Below are 21,865 nucleotides of genomic sequence, written 5' to 3' on the forward strand. Positions count from 1 at the left end.
AACTACAAGGTCAGGAACTACAATGTGGCCAACTGACAGAGTTCAAATTCTCACGTGAAAGACCCGCGACTGCTGACACCGCGGTGCCAGGACAAACTGGGAAGATGGAGCTTTGCGCTAGGCAGTGTTATCTCGGGGCACGACAACCCGCTCGCCTTGGCTGATGACGGGGTCACGGCATCAGACAGCACGGGGACCTCGGTGAGGCTTGGCGCCACGGACAGCGGGGCCGATGGGGCGTCAGGGAGTCTCGGCTCCTCGCGCTGAAGCCCCAGCGCCGCAGAGCCAGCGAGGAGCCCCTCGTCCTCAGCAACAAAGCCCTTTTCTTACGCCAAAGAAAAGCTGGTGCAGCAGCACAATATTTAAACTCCGCAAAGTCCTTATTAAATGTGACAGCAACAGCTGTAGCAGCTACAACACTGGCAGAACAAGAAGAGAAATTAAAACCCTTTCGAGGGCTAGAAAAAGAAAACAGGCTCAATTTTAAATATTAAAACGACGTCTGGGCTGATGGGGAATATGGATATAGTGGCAGGTAGCCAGAGCTCTCAGAGATGCTGAGAGCCATTGCTCTGAACCTCCCACAACTTAATGAGAGGGAACCATCTTTAATTCTTTCCATCAAATATCTTCTACATTAAACTAATACATGCAATTCCCACTCCTCTTCCTCAGCGTATGATGGGTCACATTAATCTCTCCTCCACGTCATGCGATCCAGCTGAAAAAACCCTCTATATCTGCTTATGAAATACACAATTCCAGTAGTGATGCCATGAATTATTCATGTTTGGAAAGTGGAGAGAGACCAGAATTTAGAAATAAAACCCCAGAAAGGGTATTTTTTCCCTGTGTATAGAACTGTACAACATGCACATTTTAGCCATGCTTCTCCTGTGACAGCTTTTGCAGAATGGCTGCACTGATAACTCTCCTTGAGGGAACGGTCTGAAACATCCACGCATTACTGTCCTGCTGCAGGCATGTTAGCATATTCCGTACCAACCTGAATTATCCTGTATGGGAAGGCTCTAACACGCAAGAGAAAATCCACTTTGATAAGTTTGCCCCAAACAACCCCAAGTGAGTTAGCTTCAGTATATAAGTAAACTACCGGCTATATGAAAGCTGTTAAAGACAAGACCTTAACAGACATGGTCCCTGCTGGAGGTGTAGGCACCACCGCAGTGGCAAAGGCTGGCCACACCGCCTTTCGGGACTGACCTCCACCCCTAGCTTCTTTGGGCATTGATGAAAAAAGCTTTTTAGTAAGGAAAACCATGACTTCCCTCCCTTTGGAGACCACCACAGAAAAGCTGCAGTTTATCCTGGAATGGAATTTTTCCTATTAAAGGAAAAGAAGTGTTTCATAAGGGGGGAAAATGCTAAAATTCCCCCTTCAACAAAACTCGTGAATTTGGGGGGAAACTCACATTTCTTCACTGATATTTAGGTTGGGGTTTTCATCGGTTTCACACAGACTTCTACACCAGCAAACCCAACCAATTCCCGAGGGTCGTCCTCTCTGCCCTGCCGGTCCTTCCAACAGCGCCCCGAGGCCCGTCCTCTCGCACTGCAGCCAATGCCCCACTGAAAAACCTATTGACTGAATACCTCTCATTCCTATTTTATTTACAATTGAGCTGCTTGCATTTCTGCAATATCTTGTGTCCCAAGAGAAACATGATTGAAACGACATCTCTAAATCAGATCACTTCACTGTGCATAGAGTCATATGTCCACGCACATATGCAGATAACAATGTTTCCCTTAAAAGCATCTGCCTACATACAGTTGCTGAGGCCACTTAGAGGTCGCAGAGCTGTCAGAGTCCTGGCAGAGCCACACTCTTCTTGTTCCAGATGCCCCTCTTTTCCAACTTAGGAAGAAAAACAAGCATGTTAGTGTATTCCAGAGAAGTCGTAAGGGCATATACAGCTTAGGGCAAATCAGAGCCTTCCCTGCCAAAAGCTAGAGCCAGTTATGGCTCAGGATGGGGCAACTCAACTATCCACAACTGGACTGCTAATGTGATATATACTCTATTCACATGAAAAGCCATCTGGTGTTTGAATCCAGTCTTCTTCGATACACCCAAAGGCCTTTTATCATCCCAAGCCATTATGAAATTATCTTAGATCAAATCCTGGCAGACATGTATCCACACTACAGATTATCAACACAACTGGCACCAGCCAAAATGAAAAAATCAGAGCGCCCACAGGACAAACTGCCTTTTAGTAGCAGAAATAGTACTTTTGGTGCATAGCTTGGCTCTACCAGAAAGAACTAGAGAAGAAAACAACCCAAAGCTGCCTTACAAATGTACAACCATCTTGTTTATTAATTTTACTGTTTAATCTTTTTGGTTTGCAAATCTATGCCCTATATTTCCTGCACTCTCTCAGAGTACTTCAGCCCACAGGGCTTGTCATAAACAATACCTTTGAGAGCTTTTCATTTTAAGCCAAAGAAAAAGATGAAAAGTTAAATCACTTACCATTCCCTTCCCATTGGCTACAAATGGATTTTACTTACTGAAAACTTGCTTGCATTGCAAAACCACTCAGCACATACAGTAAATAAACCAGTCCATGAAAGTCTAATGTAACCTAGTAGCTACCTATCTTTTGAATTAAACTGGAGTTATAAACACCTACACAAAAATGTAGTTGAACACTTATTTTTCTCCTGCTTACAAGAGGTCAATCAATACAATCAAAGACAAAAAATAGCTTGGTTGGTCCTGAGAAAAATTCAGAATATGTATTCCATCCTGCTCCACAGTATTAAAGAGAGGAGGTTACTTAAAACACCAAACATGTTTTTGTGTGTCCTTTCAACTTATAAACTGCAAGGCACAGAACAAACATCGGTAAGTTATTAACTTCAGTCTTCTGGTGAACATCATATGAGTAACAACAGAGCCTGCAGCAATACTACCACTGTCAGATCTCATAAGCTAAACAGGGTCAGGCCAAACAGGCACTTGAATAAGACACCTTTGAGGATCTAAGTGCAGCAAGAAACAGTGCTGACAATTCAGCAGTGGGCACTATTCCTTCCACAGCACGACTTTTCATCTCTGATATTCAGCCACAAGCACTCTGCAGCATAAACCAGCTTGGAAAGGCTTCAGCACCATGCAAAGAAAACATAACCCTCATCCCCAGCTAAAGGTACTACAGTTCACCTACTAAAATTTCTCCAGTCATTTCAAAGGCACTAGATACTCTTTGCTTCCTGTCCTCATGCCTTTGTTATGAGACAAAACATTATTCAAGATTTGCAGTGTTTCTCTGGGAGGGTGGGAAGGCTGCATTTTAGTGGGTGAAGCAATCTGTTCACACGTGTGCATCTATTTTACCATTAGCAAAATGGTTTCGGGGCAGTGTTACTCCATGTCTGTGCATCTATCTGTCTATCTATTATTAATAAAGAAGAATGAGCATCCAGCCTACATTTTCATGACAAAGGAAGCCTCTTTTATATAGGAAATGAAAATGTAGAAATTTATTTCAATGGCTGTGCTTTACCTCACTGTTGTGGGCAAAAAAGCCACAATCCTATCATTTACACTAAATCACCTCTGCTACTGAAAGCACAATACACGTCGAGAACGTACCTGGAGCTCAGCAGCTCCCAGAATAAAAGGCAGCTCTTACAGGGGGAGCTCACAGCTGACATTTACAGTATATAGCAAATGATTCAACAAGCTATAGTTGCTGTGCACAATGACAGATCATTGGATAAATGAGCAATCGATAGCAAGTGTGGAAATCTTGGCTGTCCACATCAATAAATTAGACAATACCAAATAATCAATGCTACAAACTGCAAACTGCTGATTTAAGGCTGAAGGAAAAAAAAATAGATGATGCTCAAGAACATGACGGAGAACCAGGGGGCATCACAGGTCAATAAACACTAACGTTAGTTGCCATTCTAATTACTTTGCATGTTCATAAGACAGGAAGGCAGTTTGTGAAGCTGTAAGCAAAGCGCCAAGAGAACTGACACTATATATAATTCATAGACTGCAGCATATTGCTACATTTCTCATCGCCCCTAAAACTTGTATCTTACTGTAATTTCTCCAGGAAATACAGAGGTAACACTTAATGCTTAGCTTCCAAACTCATTTTTCACCAGTCCCGACATTAACAGGTCACTCTGTTGAATGAGAAAGTCATTGATTGGGGGGGCTGAAAGCAAAAGCGCTTTTACCCTGGTGGGTTCATTGCGTTGCCACCTCCACAGCTGTGCAGTTCCCACGGCTCGCGCAGCAGCTGCAAAGGGCTTGCGCACCCTTGGGACGCGGTCGATCCGCAGCTCGCTGCCTTCGACGAGGCGCTCCTGAAGCCCGCACAGCGCGGCCCATCTACCGCACCGTGCTGGGCGATGGGTGAAAAGGAGACGCTGAACGACAGAGCACAACCGCCTGCGTCGCGGCGCCCGGGGAAGGGGCACCCTCGCCGTGCCGCTGCCGGGCCCTCGCGCGGGTTTTCCTGCTGGCTCTTCGCAGACGCGGAAATCTCTGTGTCTCACTGGGTTTGGGCTGGTTCCATAAAGGGCACTGGGAAAGAGGCAGAGAATTCGCCCTGTTTTCCAGATGTGGCCACCAAAAGCAAACGGCCACATCGCTGTTCCTGGATCACCCCGGGTTCGCCCGAGGTCGCTACGAAACCCACAGCGGCAGAGGGAAGGAGCGGCTGCCGGAGAAGGCAGCGCGTCCCGCTCACAGACGCGCGCTCAGCCGGCTGCCGCACTTAACGGGATGCTGCTGGCCAAACGTGTAACTCGTCAGAATCAGAACTAGAGCTTTAAGATAAATTACTCTAAGAAACAGAAACCTAATATTTACAAAACAAGGACCTTGATAAATACTAATACAAACCACATAAAATATATCACAGGAAAACTCTAATTTTTGGCACTTCCTATGTGTTGCTTTTAAATAGACTGTTATTTCTGCAGTGGTTTGAGGACCCAGCTGTGAAATTTATTTCCTGGTCTTTTAGTACCATATTTGTCAGCACTTGACCCATTTCTGACTTGGTTTCTGTCACAAAAAGGAAGGCTTCCTTTCAAAAATCAAAATACTATGAGATATAATGCATCATTTACATAAAAACATAGCAGAGGAAATGCTGAGAACAATATCTCCCACTAACGTTCTAGCGGGAACTAAGGTTCCCAGTAAAAATTCTCAGTATAGAAGTTCTCAGTAAAAACATTATTTGGGGAGGTACTTTTCTGTCCTTTTGCATTTAATGAAAAAGCAATTCCCTGACACTGCATCAAGACATTGCAAACAGGGAGAAGGGATGAAGCCTTGCTATGTTACAACAGCAAGAAAATGTCACTCTGGATATGAGGTGAATGGTACATATTTTAACATGGCAACATTAGAAGGAAACAGGGAGGATTTTCTGTTCCTAAAAGCAATTTGTAGCATCCCTTCCAGAAGCACAGAATTTCTGTAATTTTAACTTGTCCACTTGAAGAATTCTCTTCTAAATAAAAAAAGTGCTTGCTTTTGACATTTGTAATAGCTGTAGTCGCAAGCAAATTGCTTTTCTCTTCTCCTTCTGTTTTTGTAAATATTTTTCCCACAACCATATGTTTCTCTAGAATTCAATTATTCTTTCTTTTGGATGAAATATTGGTAAAGGTCCGTGATACAAGAAAATGCTAAAAGCTGTTCTCCGGAAGGAAAGCAGGCCTTGCAGCCTTCACCACTATAAACGCAGCCCACTGGCCCATGGCCCCTACTAGCCCCAGGGATCGCAATGCTACTGTCAGGCCCTGTGAAAACCTCACTAGCCAATTATCCCCCCGCCCTGCTAAGCGGAGTTTGATGAAGAGCTGAAAATGCTTACTTTCTTTCAAGCTTGGCAGCTCTGATCGGTTCATCATCGCATCTCAGTTCCCGAAACCTGAAGCGCAAGGCCGCGCGCAGGCAGGGCACCGCGGGAGCACCGCGAGCCCCTGCTCCCCAGGTCCCCGTGGCTCAGACCGGAGCTTGGGCCGAGCAGCCAGGGTTGAACATCTACTACGCACTTACTCAGGAAGCATTTTGCACGGTGATTTGCCATCTGCATTACTGAAGAAGGCAGGGAGTTACGACATAAGGATAAAAATAGCTTGTTAAGTACAAAATTGGGCTGTACAGTAGCAAGTGCCAGTGTGCTCTGACTGCACTCAGCAGCTCCAGCGAGGGTACCGAGGACAGAAGTTGGGTGTCCAGCTGGAAACAGCACATTTCCTGCCAAGGAAGGGCTGTAGCTCGAGCACGCACGGGGTAAGACCAGGGACAGGCACTCTGGCCATGCGTCAGAAGCAGAGAGCAATGCCAGCCCCGCGATTCAAGTGACCGTTTCTCGTGGCAGGGGCGACGGGTGGGCTGCCAAGCCAGAAGGGAAGGCAGGCAGGCAGGCAGGCAGGCAGGCAGGCAGGCAAGGCCGGTTCCCGGGCCCAGCAGCTGGAGGCGGTTGCAACACCACATAAGAGGTGATGCGCTTCTCGTGAACCCTCAGTGGGGAAAACTTTTCATTTGGAGATGTGGAGCTAAAAAAGGAGCTCTCTAGAAGGAGGAGTTCAGCAGCTGTTTCCAGGAAAAGAGAAGCAGCTCTAAATGCAGCAAATTCTTCCCATCCCCGTCAGCAAACCCTGCAGGACAGGGTCACTCCCACCATATACACTTCGACAACTTTTACCTTGAGGTGATTCTCAGCCTGTTTCATCAGGAAAATGCAGAGGCTGCTTTAGGCTTTCTTTGAAATATTTTCTGCTTTATTTGAGACAATAAGCACATTGACCCATGTTTGAAAATAGATATAAACACGAGAGAGGGAAGCTAGCAGCACTCATCTGGTCAAAAATTGCAGTGAATATACCCCTGCAAACCAAGCACCTCCCAAATCCTAGGGGTTAGGTGAGATGGTTAGTGTTGATCAGGGACTATAGTCTGCATTTGGTGAAAATTCTGGCATTTTGAGAGAAATTTTCTGTGAAATATCAATTCTGAAAATTTTTGGAATAGGAACTACCAAAACATCTAATTTAGGAATGCAGAAAGACTCTAGTAATATACCTGATTAGCTATAGGCATCATTAAAAACCATACATTCACAAATCAAATAAAAACCTATCAGGTCCCCAAGCAGAAGTGGTGTGGCAATCAAAACAGAATGAAATAGGAAATACAGAAGGTTGCAATAGGATCTTTCACGTTAAAATTATGAAACTGAAACCGAGACATTTCTACACAATATTCTAATCAACACATTACTGCCTTATTGACGATAAAATGCTGACAACAACAGAGATTTCATCCCACTCCCAAAGAAAAGGCTCTGGAGCTTACACTGCCGAGCGAAAAGGGGAGCGTGAGAGCTCCTGGCTTCTCCCGTGCCCCAGAGGCTCCGTCCGCCCTGCACGGCGCCGTGCCAGGCAGAGGTGTCAGCCTTTCCTCGGGTACCACAGCAGTACAAACACGTTAACCAGCTCTGCTGAAAAGCTCCTTCAGCCTTAACTGCGAAATCCCTACAGAGCAGAGCCTGCGTGACAGGTAGGTCCTTAGCACTGTACCTCGTGCTCCAAGAACCTACGCTGAATACATCATCTTTATCAAAAAGAGAATCCCAAATCCTTCAACAAGGAAACCAAGGTTGTCACTACGTGCTGTTGTGATCGGTGTCCAGGACGCCTGTCTCTCATGTCGTCCCCCCCCCCCTTTTTTTTTAATGTATACCCAGATCCCATTTGCACAGCAATATTCAGAGCTCAGCAACCTTTTGGAGCTAAACTTTTTTTTTGGATAAATAACTACACAAGCAATACTGAAGCACTGCATAAATTCATTGCAGATTCACTAAACTGCTTGTGCCAAAAAATAATACTTTTGGGGTAAAACCAGAATTAAATGTTTTGAGATTTTTAAACAAATAATAATTCTTGTGTTTTACATTTAGAAAGTAAAACTCATAATAGCCTGAATTCCAAGTGAGATGTTTCAGTTCAGTTCAAATAAACTTTTAATTTTACTTATCAGCTTTTGCTGTTGTTGCCTTTGGCTGATAAGCCAAAACTGTCACCATGTCATTTGTGTGACTGTTGCTAACACCCTACCTATTGTAAACTGACGTGGCTAGGAGTGCACAGACAGACAACTGCAGGCGTAAATTTGTCACTGACCAGCAGCTCCTTGGCACCTGCCAATGTGTCATTAGACCCTGGGTATGCTATTAATGTGAAATAGCACACCCAGTTTACAGTGGGTTAAAAATGTGCAGAAAAGCAACTACCACAAAGCAGTAGAATTACTGTGAGTTCATACCCTCACTTGCTCTGTGAGAGCTTCGCTCTGTGTCTGTACCTTGAGCTGCTGGAAACTATGACTAATTGCTTGCATTTTTAAATCCAATTCACCCCCTTGGTGCAACAACAGCAAATCACCATCAATTGCTTGTGCTCATAAAAGGGTCCCAAACACGCAAACAAAACCTAGGAGTAACAGCAGGTGTAATTTGAAAAGTGGGCAAAGTAATGAGATTTGAAAGAATTTAATTGAAAAACTATGAGCAAATAGTGAATTCAAGCAGAATCATTCAATTCATGTATCCATGTGGAATAATTTGTCATTTACGATGGTCAAAACAAATATTGCTGTATAAATGACTTTTAGAAACAGCCAGGCCTTTTAGCAGTCTGTAAGAAGAATATGATGGAGATGAAGACAGAGTGCGGTTGAAGGCAACTCAGAGGACAGGGCTGCCGGATAGAGTGGCCCAGTAATTCCCGTATGTCACTCCAATTCATCACTAGCAGTTTATGAAGTCAGCTGGATGGCTACCTTCTGCTGTCAAACTGGAAAATAATCCCCTGGTTCAAGTTCACAAATCACTTCTTTGCACAGGGAGCAGAAAGGGCAAGGTGAAATCTCCCGCTAACAGAGCTGTCCATGGAAAAGCACCTCGCCGCAGGACGGCACATCTGCCGGGGAGCCGCTCGTGCCCGGCACAGGAGAGCTCGCCGCTTGTGGAGGAGGGTCGCTCCTTCCCCAAATTCCTATCACACCTGGAGAGACACCGTGTCCCGCACTGCGCTGAAATGACACCCATGCCAGGAACTGGGTTTATGAAGGGATGACATCTCTGTGCGAGATGACAAGGCCACATTTGCCCTTTCTGCGTTGTTATAAGCTTGTCTCTCTACAGACTGGTAAACGGGAAAAATACTGAAGCAACAGGCGAACATAACAGGTATTTTTCTCAATTGCACCTTTCCCTCCCAAAAGCTATTGAAACATTGCTATATATCAGACAGGGTGAATTGGCTGGTAGAGAGTTGGGGAAGGCAGGTGGTAGCCTAAATTGACTTTCAAAAACAATACAATCCTTTATGGTACTTTTTTACCTGAATAGTACTGGCATTTAAAAATATGAAAAAATTATGATATTGCTGAATATCTGTAATTTTATGTTAGTATGTTCTTACCATCTATTTGAGTATACTTTAATGTATACTCTAACTAAACAGTGAGAGCTCTTGTTAGATTCTTAGGTTTTAGAGACTCTGGAGATTAGAAATTGAATAAGGTCATATGTGCTAATCTCACTTGTTTGTCCACAACAAAGCTGCCAAGAAGCAAAGCGAAAATGCATAATTTTCTTACATAGACTCAAAGGGTTGCATGCTACTTGATAAAAGATAATGCTGTTGTCATGTTTCTTCAGTGAAACAGGCTGACAAAGCTTGTTTCACATCTGTCTGCATAATATAACAAAAACACAAAAAAATGGTGATGAAAAAACTGTTTTGTTAATGATCTATTATTACTAAATGCACCCAAACACCAAGATTTAAGCATGTCTTACTGGTGTTTTCCATAAAGGAACATAATTCAGGATTTTGTCCTTTTAAGTATTTTGTGTCAAAATATTTTTGAATATATTTTATATTGCAAGCTGTTTCCTTACTGCCCCCAAAGCGCTATAACCTCTGAAACCTTTTATCATCCTGCTTGCTTGCATCCCTTGCTTGCTGCTTAACCATCTTAGCCATAAGATGACCTTGCCAGCCACATACAGTACTTCATGTCTAACTAGCCCTTTCTACAAATTATTTGTGCTCTGCTTATCCATTAATACAACCCAGATCCCTTTTGCTTTCTTAACCATGGCCAGACATTATGTTGATGGCTTTAAGTTTCCATCTACTACTCCAGAGGCTTGTTCTTACAAGTATCTTGTAGCAGCTAATAAATACCATGGCTTAGTCAGAGGAAGAAGAAAGGGAGTAGGAACTCCCCATTTGCACCTAAATAAGCCATTGAGATCTTCAGTTTGAGTCTGCAAAAGCAAGAAGGAAAGACAGGGGCCCGAGCTGAGGAAAGGCAGAGCCTGGGATGATGCTGTCCTCGCATCTCTCCCATGCGCTGGCCCAGAGCCATCCTGCAACAGTCCCTGCACTCACCCCAGCACAGGAAGATACACCTTCTAATAACACTAATGACTTTGGTGGAAGTTTGCATGAATAATGACTGGATAACTAACTAATAAAAGCAGGGCTTTGCCCCTAATCAAAAGTCTCACCTAACAGACTCTACTTAAAATACATGCTTAGGCAATGCTAATACAAACAGCAAATACACAGTCATTCTTCACTTAGTCTGCCACTGCCCTCTTGTTTGTAATTACCTTTGATCAGGCTACCTTACGGGATCACATCTTCAGTAAAGCTGCTGCCTTAGTCTTGAATATCATTAACCCTTCTGACTACCTGTTCCAACAGCAAGTAATAATGCTGCTGCTGGCTCCTGTATCTGAAAATTTTCCTGAAGTTTTCCAAGATGCAAACTTCAAGTGCAGCATTTATTCTGATTTCAAGTTTTACTCTTTAAGTGCTCATACTCCATTTATACAGGAATACCAATTATTTTATATCGCCATTGCCGTAACTACCAGAATCTCCAAAGAGGAATAAAAATTTATGATGTGCTAGACGTGATGTGACTGTACAAAAGGTAAGATACTTGTCTTACAATCAACAGGAACATATGAACCAGGATTTAGCAAAAACTGGATAAACTAGTCAAGTATTTTTGACAAGTATTTGTGTACCAATGCCCCCAAATCTGCCATAGTCACACAATTTGTTTGTTCAGTTGCCTGCATTATTTTACTGGATAATGATCGTTGAAATCTTAAATGGCTTTTAGTTTTTCCATTTGAATCGTCTCAGAAACAACACTGGGCATTCGCTTTGGAGCTCAGTACCAGAATGAACCACCACTCAGGTGCCATTGCTGGATGTTATTTGGAGACCTAACAGAAGATGCATCCACTTCCTTGCAAAACATAGCCTGTCCAAAAACCTAGCACAGCTGCTTTCACAAGATTAGCAGGGCCAATCTGTTGCACAAAGAGGTTTGAATATTTACATGGCCTGTATCTGAGTTTTTGGATCTTCTAATTTTCTTTAGATATACAATCCTCATTCAGTACAAACAGTTGTATATCTATACATATCCTGTACAAATACTGGTCATTTCTTCCTACTCTTCTCCTCACCAATTCTGAAAGATACTGTTTGGAGGGCATAAACATGGCAAATATGGCAACTAACAGGAAAATAAATATCAGATCATCTTCTATCACTTCTCCATGTGCAATTGCTACAAAAGCAGACCTCCATTCTACATGTTGCCTATTTACAACATACATCCATATTGCAGCCAGAGAGGACTTGCAGTAAATCACTTCACTGACTTCACTGGTATTTCAAGCATTGCATACTTCAGTGAATGTCTGAAAGGACGCAGGAAATCTAACCCAAGGCTCCTCTCCCGACACGGCAGTACAGCTCTCCTTGCTCGAGGGGGCTGTGCGGTAGCCTGTTTCACTGTCAGAATAACTCTTTACTCTCATAACAATTTCAGGTTACCATGGCTGCCAGCAGTGACCAACAGGGTCTTGCTGTTCAAAATCTATATTGTTAGAGGAACTCAGGCACTTGTACCATAAATGCCAGTTCAGGCATGTTAATAAGTAACAGTAATAGAAACAGCATTAGAAAGTCTCTGCAGAGCAAAGAGCCGCCGAAAACAGTAGGCAAGATCATCTTCTCCACATCTGCATTACAGGCGAGCAGTGATAATGCTGTCACGGCTTTGCTGCTAAGCCTTCACCAGTACTCACTGACAGTGATTTCTACAGAGCAGCAGGTTCAACAACCTGAGCTCAGGTCTAATCCTAGGCTCCTCTTGGTGTAGTAATGTCTTTTGATGAGAATTCATTTTCAGACAAGGGAATAACGTGGCCAAGTGCCCCAACAATCTGCCCTGAAGGCTCTCATTCCTGCATTTCCTTGCAGTTATCACAGCTTGCAGATGGCCTTCAGAACAGATAGTGGCAGAGACATGGTCTCGAACACTATACTAAGATACATTCAAGTCAGAGGGAGCCCTGTTTTTTACATTCTCATGCCCAGGTTTAATGGAACCTAAACTTACTCCTCACTATTTTATCTGTTGTGTCGTGACCACAAGTACAGAGAGTTCAAAGAGAAGTAGACATGATCACACTCCCTCTGAAAAGGTGGCACTGACTGTTTCCTCGCAGCAAAAGAGCTTTGCATTAATTTTGCTGCTAACATTGCTTGGCTCTGTGATAGGCTTTCCTCTTTCACAAAAAGAAAGCCCCAGCACTTGGCAGCAAACGTGCTTTTGGCTTTGGCTGAATTGTACCAACTATTTGCTGAGAGAAGTTTTCAGTCAGATGGCTGGACTTCACCAAGCCCCCTACAGAATGGACTCTTGTACCACAGGGACACTGCAATTCAGTAAAAATAAGTAAGATAAAAAGTGTTAGACTATTAACACATCTCCCTGAACAGATGGTAAGCCAGATGTCCCACAAGAATTAAGGAAAAATCTGTCTTAACAATTTACTCTTTTACTCCATTTGATCTTCAGCTTCCTGTTTTGAGGGGGATTATCTGCAATCTATTGGCACATCAACATCATCTTGGTCCTTACACATATAGCTCCAGTCAGATGATGACAGAGAAAATATTCAGACATTTGGATGAAGATCTCTCTGTGATGAATACAGGTTGTATGTGTACATACAGCTATAACAGTGCTTACAATTAGCCTACGGGCAAGCTAGTCCTACTGACCGAGTGCCATTAGGCCACTGCTATAGGTCAGCACAACAACCACCTGCTGCTGTTGTACAGAAGCCTGCAATACACTGCAGAGAAGTCAGATGGCCAAGGGACTAGGTCACAGATCAAATATAAGTCAATAGGTATTTGTTTCAAAAAAAAAAAAAAAAGGCCACTCACATTCTTCTGGGATGTATCTGCACAAGTGTCAGGTCTCAGCTAGAAGATGGTTTCCAAATTTTAAGGAAGATAGAGCGAAATTAGAAAGAAGCCAGAGAAAAACAAGGATGATAAGATGTTTATGATCTAACTAGGAAGGTTGAAGGAAATGAGTTTGGTCTAGGAAAGAGGGGACAATAGTCTTCAATATACAAAAGGCAGTTGTAAAACTGTTCTCAACATCCGCTAAGGACACAGGTATCTTCTTAATTGGTAGAAGAAAGTATCTAGGTTGGATTACAAAAAAAGTCTTGTTTTTAAAGATTAATAAACCCTGGAACAGATTTCCAATGGGACTGTGAAAGCCTTTTCACTGGGCATTTCCAAGACAAGATGAAAACAGACATATGTCAGGACTGGACTAAGTAAACACAAAACTTAAAAGGAGGGCAGGCCCACCTGATGTTGATGCCCCTTCCAGATCAAGGTCTTTATGTTTAGTAGCCAGACAAGTCCAATCTTAAATGGCTGCATCACTTAATCTTTTGTACAGTTAGCTTTTTATAACTGTCTACTAAAATATATTGCACAAGAGGTTTGATAGAATTCCTGGTGATTGGAAGAAAGCAAATGTCACTCCTATTGCCAAAAAGGGCAAGGAGGAGCATCTGGGAAACTACAGGCTGGTCAGCCTCACCTCGATCCCGGGGAAGGTGACGGAGAAAATCCTCCTGGAGGTCATTTCTAAATATACTAAGGACAAGAAGGTGATTGGGAGTAGTTCGCATGGATTTATGAAGGGGAAATCATGCTTGACCAACCTGATAGCCTCTACGATGAGATGACTGGCTTAGAGGACGAAGAAAGAGCTGTGGATGTTATCTTGACTTTAGTAAGGCTTTCAACATTGTCTCCCCAACATCCTTATAGACAAATTAATGAAGTACAGACTAGATAAGTGGATTGAGGTGGACTGAAAACTGGCTGAACTGCCAGGCTTAATGGGTTGTGATCAGCAAAATCTAGTTCAGCCGGAGGACAGTCACTAGTGGTGTACCCCAGGGGTGAATACTGGGGCCAATATTGTTTAGCAAGTTCATTAGTGTCCTGAATGATGGAAACAAGTGCACCCTCAGCAAGTTTGCTGATGATACAAGACTGGGAGAAGTAGTTGATAACACCAGAGGGTTGTGCTGCCATTCAGAGGAACCTCGACAAGCTGGAGAAATGGGCAGAGAGGAACCTCACAAAGTTCAACAAAGGGAAGTGCCAAGTCCTGCACCTGGGGAGAAATAACCCCATGCACCAGTACAGGTTGGGGGCTGACTGGCTGGAGAGCAGCTTTGCAGAGAAGGAGCTGGGGTCTTGGACTAGTTGAACATGAGTCAGCAGTGTGCCTTTGAGGCAAAGAAGGCCAACAGTCTCCTGGGCTACTTTAGAAAAAGTTTTGTCATCAGGACAACTTCTATTCAGCACTGGTGAGGCCACATACTGAGTGCTGTGTCCAGTTGTGGGCTCCCCAGTATGACAGAGACATGGGACATTGGAGCAAGTCCAGCAAAGGGCCAAAGAAGACTAAGGGAGCGGGAGTGTCTGTCATACAAAGAGAGGCTGAGACAGCTGGGACTGTTAAGCCTGGAGAAGAGAAGGCTCAGGGGGATCTTATTAATGTGTATAAATATCTGATCAGAGAGTGTAAAGAACTGAGTGAAGTGTATGAGTTTTCTTTGACCCACCCATAAAGACCGAAAGCTACTTGCAAATAAAATTCACAAACTGAAACAAAACACAAACAGAAGAAACTCTGTAAAACACCAAGCTATAGGACAATATTCCTAAGTGGTCTTATCTATTAAATTTATAGCTCTTATCCATATAGTCAGGCTTTCATCTACAGAAACTTACTAGCCTGTTGCAGATATCTAAAGAGATTCAAACAGCAAACACATAGAATTAAATATGTCTCCCAAACACTTAAAATTGGGAAAAGGTATTTGGTTAAAAATCATCTACTGTTTATGTAAATGAAGATGATTTCTTTTCTCCTGCTGTGTTATTTGCTGCTGTGTGTCTAACACTGATTATGTAACATACTAACATACATGGCTTTTGTAAATTAAACAAAATTTAATTTAATATGAATAGCACACCAAATTACAAGGCTAACAGTCTCTTCATTCTCAAGCATTTTGCAAAAAAAGAACACTATCATATTCCATATTTACATATTTAATAATTCAGGTTATAAACATTTTAATAGAACAAATAACTCCAACATCTGCAACAGTTAGTTTAGGGCAAATACATTAAATTGTGAAGTATGAATATACCCGAGTGTTCAAATAATGAAGAGAAGGTATGAGTCCTTGCAAGGTCATGATGAGAGAGAAAGAACAGAGTATCTGTTATCTACAGAATATTCATCATGTGGAATTGAATTAGATGCACCTAATTTTCACTTTGTCAAACTTATTTCATATTCAGGTTGAAGACCAGCATGCTACCAAGGATAGCAACTACTCACAAGGTAGGTATTACATCTTCATTTGACAGGTTTGGGGTCAGGTAGGTCAAATCAATACTTTAGAGATCTGTCCATGGTCAAAAATGGACAACAAAGAATCACATGATATATGAGTCTGACACTCAGGGAAAAGAACTCATTTAAAATGAGGAATTAGGATAAGAAAAGACAAATGGATTTCGCTTACAATAAAGGGAACAACTGTATTTCAAGAACACATTAGAAATATCATATAGACTAATTCAGTTTGATATAAGAAAGAGAAATTCCACTTATCACTGCTTCAAGCAGGACTCCATTTCCATCAATATGCTGAAACACAGATGGGAAAACACCTAACCATTTATTTGTATGGTTTTGTGTGAAAGACCGAAAAAAAACCAACTATTTTCAGATATTTGGAAAGTTCCACAGACACTGAAGGCAAAATAATAATTATAAATGTCATACTCTACAGTGGAATGTAAAAGAATCAGAAATATATGGGTAGGTAGTTCTTTTCTAGCCATTCGTTTCTGTTACCTAACAAAAGGAGATGGAAACATACTGTTGATTAGTGGATACTCCATGAACTCAGAAACATATGTACTATGTATGACCTCCTGGGAAGCAGACTGCTTTCCCCCTAACAGTCAAACGTTCCTAGCTTCATTCTAGGAGCAGGTTGTGCCACATTCTTCACTGAGGACAACCCCTAGACTAGAAAAGTTGATTATCATAAATTAAACCAAAGATAAAAATATGGAACGATCATACAAAAAAATAAATTAATGACTCAGGATGACTCTTCTGGCTGTGTTTTATTCTGGAACAAACCTTACCAGAAGTCTGTTTTAAAGGTTTAGCCAACCTTCCCTCAGTTTAGCATGGAAGATGGGACCAAACCAGGGCCTGAATTCTTCTACCATATAGGGAGGACTTAGGTCTGTTCTACCTTTTGCTTTATAACTAGCATTTCCATGTTTTCTACAAAGCAAATAGCAGAAGAGGTCTGCAGCGGAATTCTACAGGAACCTGATCTACATTTCCCCCAGTTTGGGATTGCTTGTCTCTTGGGATTTGGTTTGGACTCATATCTAACAAAAACGTTTGTTGATATGTGCAAGCCACTTTTATTTCATTTAAAACTCAATTTTTTCTACTTGCATACAACAAAGGTTCTTACCAGTAACCTTCAGTTCAGTTGTTCTTCGTATAACCTTGCCTTCAAACTTCAGTTCACAGGTATAATTTCCTCCATCTTCTTCCTGGACCTCTTGTATTAAGAGAGTATTTCCCTTCTGAATTACAATGCTTCTCCACATTTTTGGCTTACATTCCTGCAGAAAAAAATCAAATGCCAAAATTACCCAGCTTGTACAACAAAAGACAGTGCAGTTTGTTCGGATTTTCAGCACTATACACAAGTAAACAACAATCTCAATATATTTTTCAATATATCCTGCAATTCAATTTCAGATATAATTTCAGACAGCATGGAGATCTAAAACTGGGATTAATTTGAAGCTATTGCATGTAAAATTAAACAGAAATGTTTTTAAGGTAAAAGAGCTCCCACTGTATCACATGGGCCATGTTTCATATGCGGTGCCCTGAAGCAATGGTGAAGTATCTTGTCTTTTTTATGATGAACAACTGCCAAGATGTTTATTTTACTTTAGGACAGATCATTAAAATACACCTTCTATTTGAAGGAAGTATAGAAAATGTCTGTTAAGAATTAGCCTGAAGGCAAACTTTACAAAGTTTCAGGCTAGAACCATTTACCAACAGAAAAAAACAGAAATAATAATAGCAGTTTTGTGAGCAAGAGAATTCAGGAAGTCTGGTTTCCTCTGGTCCTGTGTTTCCTCATTGGCTTCTCTGGCACCTGATGAGGTGTGAGCTCTGATTCAGTCTTTTCCCATTACTGGGCCCTCTGCAGCATCCCACTCCCATGTGGGTCCTCTGACTGCGTACGTGGTACTGATGGTCTGCAGCTCTCTCTGACTTCCCCAGGCAGACCTCAGCTGTTACTTAGCAAATTTAGGATCATCCTCATGAATTATGGTCCTACTGGAACAGCTTTTGAAGCTGCTTGACCCTTCCATAAAGTGCATGATACAGTGAACCCTGAGTGCAAGAAGCTCTCCCCTCCCTCACGTCGTGTACATTTGCACCTGTCTCTTTAATATCGTACTTTAGGATTATATGTGTATTGTCTCTCAATAACTTCAACATCAAGTCTGTTCAGTCTGCAGAGAAAATCATGGTTTCTCTCAAACATGGAGTCCTGCTGACAATTCTGCCGGCTCTGGTTAATTCTGCTGCCCAGAGCACACAAAGCAACACGATTATGGGCCAAAGAACCTTTAAGTTCTGCTCTATTCCCTCTCTCAGGTGGCAACACAGAAAAGCTCTCACACTGCAAGCAACAATCTTTCATCAGCTACAGCAAGCTCAACAATTTCAGAGATTCATGTAAAAAGTCAACCCATACCTATGCCCCATTTTCTGTTCTTGTCTGCAACAACACGGTTGGAAATAGAGCAAACAAAATAGAACAAAACCCTCTCTTAAAAAACAACCAAACAAGAAAGCATGCTGATTCGCATAGATACTCTGTAAGAGTGATCAGAATGGCACAAATTTAATTTTTTCCTCAGAATCCACAAATGTTCCAAATCCACAACATCAGTTTCTAAATTAAATGATAATAATAAGGAAGAAAAAAGATGGGACGGTAAGCTTTTGGCCTTGCCCCTGAAATACAAGGACCAAATTGCCTAATAGGCCAAATTTTAGTCAGTTACAATGCGGTCAGATTTTGAATACTGAAACTGTGCAATTCCTTTGCATGTCCCTGAGTGTTCAGTTATCTTTCCTACTCCAAAGTACAGCTGTAAGGAAAGCACAGTTGGGTCTTGCACGTGAACTTTAGTTAACACTGATGCAAGAGAATGAACAGAAACCAGATCCCTGTCTGCTGTGCTAAGAGGAATCAGAACTTATTTTGGTTACTATATTAGACTAACACGGCTCGAGAGCTCCTGAGCAGGAAAATGCCATTATGCCTTTTCTGATTTGCACTCAATTTTTAGTCCTGTTCAAAGGTGTGATGTAACTGCATCAACCACCTGCTTGGAGTAACCAAACCTGAACATTGGGCAAAGACTACGATGCAGTTCTATTCAATCTTAATTTAGAAGGAAGAAAATGTCCAAAATACACAAAGCAAACATATTTCAGATGTGCATCCTTTCAGCGCAGCACTGAAAGACCCTATATGCTACCACTTTTATATTTGGTATTTAATTTGAAAACTATGGGAGTAAAGAGATTAAAAATCCCCACTTTTATATACTTTATTTTTTATATTCTACTTGTTTTTAATAAGGAGGGTGAAATCTTTACTACCCTAGAGATTAATGATTTAGCACAAAAACAATGCTTGCACATAGTGTAGTTTTACAGTGAAGAACTGGTCTATTGGAATTGTATCACTGACTTCCTAATTGTTTCTTTTCTTGTCCTCTTAAAACATTTCATATTAAAAATGATTTATTAGCCTTTCTCTCTCAAATTTTAGCTAATTAATTTTCTTCTATTGACTACACAGACTTTCGAAATACATGTTGATAATGCCTGTTTAATTCTGCCTGTTTTTTCACAGACTAGTTCAACCTACAAAACTGAAAGCCAAAAAGAAGGAAGGAGAAGAATCGTAACAATTTTTATTTTAAGCAACAAAAAGACCAATAAAAAAAACAGTCTTCATATTCTGAAGATAATCTAGATTTTCCTATCAAAGGTCTGCTAATTTCCCTAAACCAGCAAGTGCCAAGGTATATGATGGTTGCTCATTTAAACAATTTATTGTTCTTTTCTGCTTTTGCACCATGTTTAACTGATGGGAGAACCTGGAAGTTTCCTTTTACTAGCCTATTTTCCTTAGACATCTTAAATAGGTTTTTTTTTCAATAACTAGGTTGTTCATTATCATGCTTCTTTTTCTATTCCTTGACATTTTAAGTGGCAGCACCTTAACAACTCTAGTTTTTGTAGGGTAGACAACAACTACCTGTCCTTCACCTGCCATTCTGACAGCTTTCACAGCTGTTCCTTCAACCCAGTAATAGCAAAGAGGTGGTAGAGATGGATTAAGGCTTTACTTTCTAGATGTAATTCACTTTTTTTCCACTGCCAGTTGATTTTTCATGAAACTGCTCTTACTCTTAAATTCTGTTCATTCAATCTTGCCTTGACACATACATTTATTTCAAAAAAATCCTTATTCTTCTTGTCAAAACAGTTCTAACAGGCCTAATGGATCTGTGTGAACAATAATAATGGCATTAATTGTGGAAATCTTTAAAACCAGGTATTTCATACAGTATAATTCTAGCCAGAAGTGAAATCCGCACTACTGTTAAAACAAATCCTGATAGCAAATGTTTTATCACTACCTATTGGGTGTGCATGTAGAAATCTATTCATGCCTAATTATTTTAAGAGCATGTTTAACTTGCAGCTAACTCCCTCTAAATAGATGCAATTACTGGCGCTGATTCGTTAATCCCTCCACACAGAGAACTCTTCCGGAAGCAGGCTGAGCTCAGCACCCAGTGGGCTTGCCGCGTTAATGCCTCGTGTGACGGCAGTTCATTGGCCATAAGTCCAAATTCCCAGACTATCAGGGGACTGGCAGGGTCTCTCACGGCCACAGGGATTTCTCTTTTCAGTCAAAGTTATAAAGAAGGAACCCCATGGACTTCCTCATATTTATTTGTCTACTATCCTATTCTGGACAACTTATGCTGTCCCACTGGATAAAGATCTTCACTAAATATTCAACATAACGAGAAGCAACTGCCCTCTGAATGCCTCTGCAGCAGATTTACATGGGAAGATGGCTGATGGCACCTGAACGTATAGGTCACACTCAAAAACTGAGGATCCAGTGTGCTGTGTCTGGAAACACATACCTGCCTCAGGACGTGAGGGTCACGTCCTAAACCAGAATATCACCTTACAGTATTCCCTGGGAGCTGGGACCTGCTTTTTGTTATATACATTGCTTCACACAGCACAGTCTTAAGTGCCACAGTGTGGTTTCTAGGGGTTACCACGGTATTCATCATATTATTTTGAAATTCAAGTAATTATCTCATTATAAATGAACTTATGCTTTTTTGTAGAGATGAATTTCTATTAACCATAATAAGCTTTAGAATATTTTTGAAAACCCCAGTCCAGGAACAGATTTCTCGGGATAACCTGGCATATATACCTTCTGCATAACATTACTATTGACATTTCAAATTACTGAGCTTCTTGACTCAAGTCTGATAGCACAGGTGTTATCTAGGAACTGAACTGATAGCTCTTTATCATTAATTATGAATAAGGAGGTATATGTAGTAGGTTATTCCATTATCGTCTCTTTTCATTATCAAGCCAGACTAAATGTTGTCGACTTTGATTGACTTGCAGTTATCATCAAATGACAATATCAATTCTGCTCAATCTCATCATGGCAATGACAGCTGTCACACTCCAGGCTGGTGTCACGCAGCCTGTGTGGGTAACCCAGATAACATGTGGGTTTAGGGAACAAAGACTTTTCCTTTCCCATTTTTGGTCAGCACAAGGCACCATTGATGTGGGGTTGTATGTGCATTTTCCTTAGACTGATTTCTACTCCGTGACAGCAGAAGATTACTCCTGCCAGATTATTTTTGTAGCGTGCTCTTGCAGAATGAGGAGATCTTCAGTGATGTGGTGTTCAGTAATGCATAGATAGAAAAGGCAGGAAACAGCGTAACCCTAGTACCTTCTTTTTTAAGATTTCAAACTTAACTGAATACATGTATTTTATGCATGAACAACACTGAAGATATCTACCCATATGCTGAGAGAAATACCTTTAATGGCTAAAAGAAAAACCTTGTTTATCTAACAGTGAGTTATGGCACATGTTTTGTTAGTATAAACTGGAACATGTGAGATTTCAGTAAAAAAAAATAAATA

The 21,865-nt window shown here is 41.5% G+C and overlaps 1 protein-coding gene across 2 annotated transcripts in view; it reads right to left on the bottom strand.

Moving 5' to 3' along the window:
- Nucleotides 1-21,865, bottom strand: part of IL1RAPL2 (interleukin 1 receptor accessory protein like 2) — a 405,544-nt gene that overhangs the window by 160,037 nt on the left and 223,642 nt on the right. For both annotated transcript variants that reach the window (XM_013946318.2, XM_067304228.1), the window contains one exon: nt 17,022-17,175. In XM_013946318.2, the coding sequence (XP_013801772.1) occupies nt 17,022-17,175 (154 nt within the window). The remainder of the gene's footprint in view (nt 1-17,021; nt 17,176-21,865) is intronic.

This window comes from Apteryx mantelli, chromosome 13 (assembly GCF_036417845.1).
Source record: "Apteryx mantelli isolate bAptMan1 chromosome 13, bAptMan1.hap1, whole genome shotgun sequence".
NCBI classification, from domain to species: Eukaryota; Metazoa; Chordata; class Aves; order Apterygiformes; family Apterygidae; genus Apteryx; species Apteryx mantelli.